Below are 7569 nucleotides of genomic sequence, written 5' to 3'. Positions count from 1 at the left end.
CTAAAGTTAATAAGTTAGTGTTACGCAGTGTTGAATGCATCCAAAAAAAGTGACTAACATTGAAAAAAAGTGTTGAAAAGAGGTACATAAGCGTTAGAAAAACTGAAAAACATCGATAAAAAGCATCAACCAAATTTGATTGTTGATTTTCAATTTTGACGGGAAGACAACACAAGGGTTAAGGACGTGTTCAAAACCGCAACCGACTTTCTTTGGTTTAGACAGATGGACGAAAAATGCTCCTTTGGGTCGTATCACATAGGAATAAACAAGCATATTTTTTATACATAAATATTATCCATATTGTCATATGGTTTGGAGGACTCGTTGGATTGTTGGTACTGAGGTCTGAGTGAGACCTGGTTGGCCATTCAGGACGCCTGTTGTAGCAGCCCAGAAACAGATGCTGCATCTACTCTCTCGGTCAAATGTTGGTCCCACTTGGCAGATGCTTCAGAGTGAAAACCGGTGCCAAAGAACTAGGCCCCTGTGCATTGAATTTGTGTGTTTGTGTTCATGTGTCGCTCGCTTGTGACTAAGCCCCTGTCTCTCCACTTTTGTCTGTCTGTGCTGTGCTTCATGTTTGTCGTGCAGGTCCAGGCTGGCTGATTACAAGGTGAACTGCTGGGTGACTCCGCCGACAGTGAGCACCTGTCCCAACCAAGACAATCATCAAGCCTGCTTGGCCTCCTACGCGAGACTCATCGGTCAGTACAGCCGGGGCTGTGGGGGAACACGGTGATGGAGTGAGAGCGTGTTTGAGAGTGAAAAAATGCACATTTACCCAGAGTTGCGTAGATCGATTGGTTCGTCAACTATTAAATGAGTTGCCAACTATTTTCAGAGTCGATTAATCGGTTTCATTTTTTATGAAATCGAAAGTGAGTCTTTTCTAGTTTCTTCACTCCTGTGACTGAATATCTTTGAGTTGTGGACAAAACAAGATATTTGAGGACCTCATCTTGTGCTCTGGGAAACACTGATAGACATTTCCCCCCATGTTCTGACATTTTAAACAGCAAACAACTGATGGATTAATTGAGAAAATAATCGACAGAGACAGATTAATCTACAGTGAAAACATTTGTTAATTGCAGCCAGGGGCACCCCAAAAACTTGATCCCGGCACCCCTAAAAAATAATTGCTAGTTCAGCAAGGACCACTTTGTCAAAATAGATTCATTCATCTGCAGTTTGTATTTGACGGTATGGCTCTGTTGTGGGGCCTCCCCGCACTTCCATTAGTATATGTGGAAAGCTTGGATCGGGGGAGCACCCCTCCTAGCCCTTCCATGAGCCTGTATGGAAAGCCTCAAGCTGGGACAGCAGCAGTGCAGGATCCCAATAGGGCACAGAGCAGAGCAGCATCAATGACAGAGACGCAACATTGATTAAGTCCGACGACATGAATTTAAAAGAAGGAGCTGGGGTGGAGGTGGGTTGCAAGCGCTAGCAGAGATGCAGCAAGGTAGGCTGGGAAGAGCAGTTTAATTAGAGCACGCTATTAGGAAATCCAATCAAAAAAGGAAATCAGATGAGCCATCAGCTGGCGTGCTGGCCTAGGAACTCTCAGCTAGAAGATGAGATAATAGCCGAGCTTGACTCTGTGACCTGCCTGAACTTACGCTATGCTTCTTTCTGTGTTAATCTACTGGGAGTTAAGGAGTTCGTCGTGAGACGAAACCCTGACTCCAGATGCCTAGATCATTCAGAAAACAATTCTGAGCCATTTTCAGGAAATAGTGATCATCAGCCATTAGTAAAAATCCCATGAATCTCTAATTTCCAGATTAATTGATACTGCATTTTTGAAATATCTACTTTTCCATAGATAAAGATCCAATTTTATTTGTAATAACCACTCACATTTGTAGTAATGGCCCTGTGGCTCGGTAGAAGTAGTTTTCTTTCTATTCTAATACTACAATTACTTTAAATGGGTGCCAGGCTTCCCTAAAGCACTGATTCTAGAATCTCCCCTGGTTGCAGCCCTACATTTACCTCCTAATCATTTACTCTAATTCCAGATCAATGGTGTAATAAAGAGTGATGGTTATAGACATAGACAGTGGGGTTTTTTGTAACTTTTGTGTAACTTTTATCATGAGCTCCTCATTATGGGCAATGCAGTGAGACCATTTTTTTCCCCCTCCTGGCCTAAAATATCCCCCAGCACACTGGACATCAGGTCACTACTAGAAGTAATTAGGCAGGAGAGGCACAGAAAGCATGTTAACTTGATTAAAACATTTGATGACCATCTGTTTGTCCCATAGTACATGTTGCTTAAACAATGTGCCCGGACTGGTACATGCATTACAACCCCAGCCAACGTTTGATAACAGCACCTTGGTAATGTCGGCATCAGAGAGCTCACGAAGAGTTCCAAATCCAAATTTACATGAAATAACGTTTTAGTTTGTCACAGGGCTTGCTGAAGTGTCCATATTTCAGTATCAGTCACTGGCTCCAGTGGTGCAGTATGAAGTGATAAAATGCCACGGCGCTTTCCCGGATTTTTCTGGAAAATGCTACACAAAGTGCATCTAAGACCCCTGACTCCAGCTGAAAGCACCGACACAGAGACACATTTGAAAAGTGAAATGTTTGGTACGGTAGTGCTACATTCAAATAGCACTCACGCACACGCACACACACACGCACACGCACACGCACACGCACACGCACACGCACACATACACACTTCCTAAAGCACCTACTTTGTAAAAAAATTCACAATGTAATGGCCTCTTTACATCTAAAATAAAGCATTATAGAATGCTTCACCTTGCCATAAACTCAAAAAGTGCAAACCTATTCCTATGACTAACATTTTGTTTTCCGTTTGATATACTATTGCAAAATAATGTAGTCCATTATTGTCCATTAGTGACCTAAAACTAATTTGTATATGTGTTTGTGTGTGGATGCCCTCACAGGGACGGATATGACTCCCAACTACGTCGACAGCAGCTTCTCCAACTGGACCATCTCCCCGTGGTGCACCTGCAAGGGCAGTGGAAACCAAGAAGAGGAATGTCTGAACTTCCTGCGGTACTTTACGGATAACACATGCCTAAGTGAGTCATCCCGATACTCTGCATGCATCTGAAATGGCTTTTGAAACTGATAGGGGCCCCAACAGTCATATAATATTGATAAGATCACAATCATGTGACGGCGTAGTTACTCTTGCTGCCATGTAAGAGTGGAGTAAGCCATGAACTTCCATCTAATGCAACTTTAATGGTCTGATGGTAGATTCTGTTTTACAACATCGTAGAGATCTCCAGTAACGCGGGGGTGTGATGCTGTTGAGGAGTGGAGATAATGAGAGGAGGGGCTGAATACAGAGATGCTCACACGTCTCTGGGCTAGAGTTCAAGTCAAGTCCCGAGTCTCTTGTGGTTTTAATGAGTGTTGTATCACCTGCTGTGTTCCATCCAGGCTGCTTATAACATAGGGTTAGGGTTAGGTTGGGGTTAAAACAAAGCGCCAGAGATAGGCGCTACAAGGGCTAGGGGACCAATGATGTGGGAACACACTGTAGGACCTCCTTAAAAAGCCAGGTTTGGTTATCCAATAAAGCCATATAAAAGGGGACACAGATATTAAAAGTAGGTTTAAAGGAACCAATGGACAGGACGGTCAGTGGGAATATCAAGCTTTAAATAAAAAGTCATCTCCACACCTGCCCTGGCCTCTCTCCTGGAAAGACTAAATAAATGCCCTGGTGTCCCAAAATAAAAAAAACAACAACTATTCCACGTGTCCATGTGTCTGTCCCTGGTCCCTCTGCAACGGCCGAGACGGGGACGGATTGGCCGGCGGACACCTCAGAACCGCCCTTTGTCTCCATCCCAAAGTTAATAGGTTTGCATTGACACATTTAAAACATTTTATTTGTTTTATTTAAACCCATTTAAAAGACCTTAAATACTTATCTAAATACTTCATCATGGAAGGGGATTAGGCCCAAAAAAGTGAAAATCAGATTTAAGGATTTTGTAGTTGATGCTCTTTGAAAAAAACAAGAGCTGTGTGCAAGGATTGCAACTCCAAAATTACGGACACAACCAACACAACATCCAACTTCACCCGTCATTTCAAGCAACATCAACACTGGTAACGTCACGTAAATGTGTCTATTAGCTAACACTGATGACAATTGTTATAATGACGTGACTTATGACTTGCTTGATTCTCACCACAGTGACTTGAGACTTACTCCCCACCTCTGGTTCTTGTTCTTAAGTAAAGGATCTTAATACCTCTTCCACCACTGGCGACTTAAGTGTGACTCGTGTCCGAGTCTCGAACCCGAGTCCCCGTATCGAGTTGGATACTCTTCAGACGTTCCAGCTATCCAAATGTCAAAAGAAGAAAAATAAGAAGTCAGTTGATTTCAATATTAATGAAATAATGTTAGAATTTCTGTTATTTGGTTACGACAAAAGAGGAAATTAAACTGATACATCTTCCTGTACTCCCATAGTTTGAGACAACTTATCCGCCATCACCCCTTTCCCACTGATTAAGTTGGAATTAAATGTTCTTAGTTTCTCAGAAACTAGGCATTTCTTATCACTTCTCATCCCCCCTTTGGGCAAGATCTGCCTCGGACTTTAATACAAAAGAAACCATTTGCATGTCATTTTCATATTCAATCTGAGAGAGTTAAAGGGCTTATCCCTTGCGGCAGACAAATGTCATAAAAAGGAACAGATCCAGCACAAATGAAATAACAGCAGAAGCTAAAATATATATCATCTGTACATCGAATGCATGACACGCGGGGTGCAGCATGACAGAGTGCTTACCTCAAACGTCCTTGTGCTTCTTGCACTGAGAAAGTCAAACACAGCGAGCTCCTTGCTTGCTATGGTGGAGCGAGCAGTGTCATCAACGCTACAAGACACCATTGCCTTCAACATGTTCCATTGTGGGGATAATGCTTTCAGACCATTTCAATGGATTGCCGGGGTACCGTTTTAGCTGAGTGTGCAAGATGAGGGATGAGGCTGGGAGCTGAGGAGGCGTCTTGAAAAATAACATAAAATGCAGCATCTCCTCTCTGCAGTCAAGGGGAACAGGCGAAAAAAAAAGGAGGGAGGAGAATACAAATAAAAACACACTCACTGTACAGTGCTATATATATATACATATATAGCTGACAAATTATCATTCAGCTCCCCGTGGCCCCCATCAACCCCCACATTCTCACCCCTATCTTTCCACTTTCTGCAGAGTAAATCCTTTTTCACATTGATTGACAAACCAAAGCACATTGCAATTGAAACCATGTGCTTGACAAACAGTTCATTATCAACCTCCGTCAAGATGCCTATAGATAGTATGTGTGGAGGACAACATAAAACATTCCAGCTGAAAGGATATTCTGATATTCCAAACAGTCTGAACCTTGATTCCCCTCCTCCCCTCTGTCTCTGCTCTTCCAGATCTCTCCTCCCTTTTCTCTTACTCCATCTGTCCCTGCAGGTAGGGCAATACACGCTATGCCCAGGGGTTAAAGGAAAACTTATCCAGAGTCATTAAAACATTGAAGTGCTATTGGCAATGAGCTTAATCACTCAGTGAAGCATTCGGGTGCAGTAAAACATCCTGCGTGGAGGCCCTCGAGCCAACTAGTTTGACGTATGACTTTATTCCACCATCGTACGGCATCTCTAGGGGGACAGCTAGCGAGCTGTGGACGGCCCTGACAAACAGATGCGTAACATCGCATGTCTCAGCAGTACTTCACAAGCTCTTCACTGCTAGCATTTAAGTTGTTAGGCTTCAGTGGCGAGCTCTGTTCCTCTCTGTGCTTTTTTATTTTCCAGCGGCAGCCAAAATCACCAGCGTCGAACAGAATGAGAAACATGAAGGGGGCTTTTGTGTGTGTTAAGTGTGCAGGTGTATGCGTGTTTGTGTGGAGCACTGTGTAGGTGGACAGAGGATGTGACAGGCAAATCTATGTGGCCATGCATCCGGAGTACTAAGGATTGTGTTTGGGTCCATCCGATTATGCATGCGTGTTCCAAAAAAGATCCTGTTTGTCCTTTGTGCAGTGGTGGGGAAATGCCATTTCTCCTTTGTTTGGGAATGTTTTGAATTTGATCAGTCACATGAATCTATTCAAAGTCATATCTGCATGCTGACCTTATAATGGAGGTGGTTGCCAAGCAATTACATGCCCTGCCTTCTCTCTGGCTGAACAAAGAGAAACAAGCCTTGTGTTTTAAAAAACGGATGAGTAGTGAAAAGGTGCTCAGCCCCTATTTTACCATATCCAGCTGAAAAGCTGACTGAACAGGGATTTATCACATTTTTGCAGGGACTCACACATGTGCTTAGACACAAAAATTATACATATGCATACAGTGCATCTGCATGCGGATACACAAGCACTCATATGCATTCACAGACCGCTGTCTTCTGTTTAAGCTGATTGATTTGCTACTTTTAAAAGATTCCATTTCCGAGTGTACAACTGCCGGCAAACAAATTGGGGGTTCATTATCTCAAGTGTGGACATTATGCCAGTATTTGGTGAGGATGTTGCAATTTGAGAACGGCTGTTGCAGCACAAAAGCGTTTTTGTAATGAGCCGGGGACATGAACCAAAGTTGTTTGTATTTAATTACGCACTACTTTCATAGCATACTATAAACATGTTAGGCATTCAAAATGAAGGCACAGCTTAAAATATTAAACATATGATGTTGGTATTTTGTAAAAAAAAAAAGAAATCCCGAGCGGCTTCCCTTAGCGACAGATTTCCCAACAAATCTCTGATTGCTGTTTTTGATTACTTTCAAGCTTATACTGACGAAGCAAAAAAGGCTGTCTCTCCCTTTCTTTTTCACTCCATCCTTCCTCGATCCCACTCCGCGCTCCCTCGGTTGCCAAAGATTGGGCAGGGGACCAAGAAGTTGACTTAGAGTTGTCTGTCTGCTAGCTGGCTTCTTGCTGGGACTGCAGTGAAAAACAAATTACTTTATATCTCTGTCCCTGCAGGAAATGCCATCCAGGCCTTCGGTTACGGGATAGACAACGTGCAGACCAAAAACGTGTCCGTCCCTGGTCCCTCTGCGACGACCAAGACGGGGACGGAGTGGCCGGCGAGCACCTCAGAACCGCCCTTTGTCTCCATCCCAAAGGTAACAGGTTTGCGTGGATTGTTTCATTGCTTGGGATATTGCAAATGTTCCAGCGCAAATATATATTTACACATTTTCAGTTTTCCGGTAACTTGCTTGCTTGCATACACAACGGACCACAGAAACACTCCTCCACTCTGCTTCCATGAAAGGAGGATTTTGTACGGAGGCAAAATCAGAAAGCTCGCAAAATCAGAAAGCTCGCAAAATCAGAAAGCTCGCACCGTTCGCATTCACATCACATTCGATCTTTGTGCTTGTTTAAGCAATTGGCACATTAGAACAGACGCTTTATAACAAGACAGTTTATGCCACACCCAAGATGATGACATTTGGTTGAAATATTATATTTCTCTCTCACACAATAAAATAGTGAAATAAATGGGAGGTGTTTTTTTTTTTTTTT

The 7569-nt window shown here is 43.0% G+C and overlaps 1 protein-coding gene across 1 annotated transcript in view; it reads left to right on the top strand.

The window, feature by feature from the left end:
- LOC116690196 (GDNF family receptor alpha-2) overlaps positions 1-7569 on the top strand; it is a 71371-nt gene that overhangs the window by 52956 nt on the left and 10846 nt on the right. Inside the window, exons 5-7 of the mRNA XM_032517025.1 lie at positions 595-707; positions 2940-3080; positions 7021-7163. Coding sequence (XP_032372916.1) covers positions 595-707; positions 2940-3080; positions 7021-7163 — 397 coding nt within the window. The remainder of the gene's footprint in view (positions 1-594; positions 708-2939; positions 3081-7020; positions 7164-7569) is intronic.

The sequence above is a fragment of the Etheostoma spectabile genome, chromosome 5, assembly GCF_008692095.1.
Source record: "Etheostoma spectabile isolate EspeVRDwgs_2016 chromosome 5, UIUC_Espe_1.0, whole genome shotgun sequence".
NCBI classification, from domain to species: Eukaryota; Metazoa; Chordata; class Actinopteri; order Perciformes; family Percidae; genus Etheostoma; species Etheostoma spectabile.
This window is presented reverse-complemented; position numbering and strand designations above follow the sequence as displayed.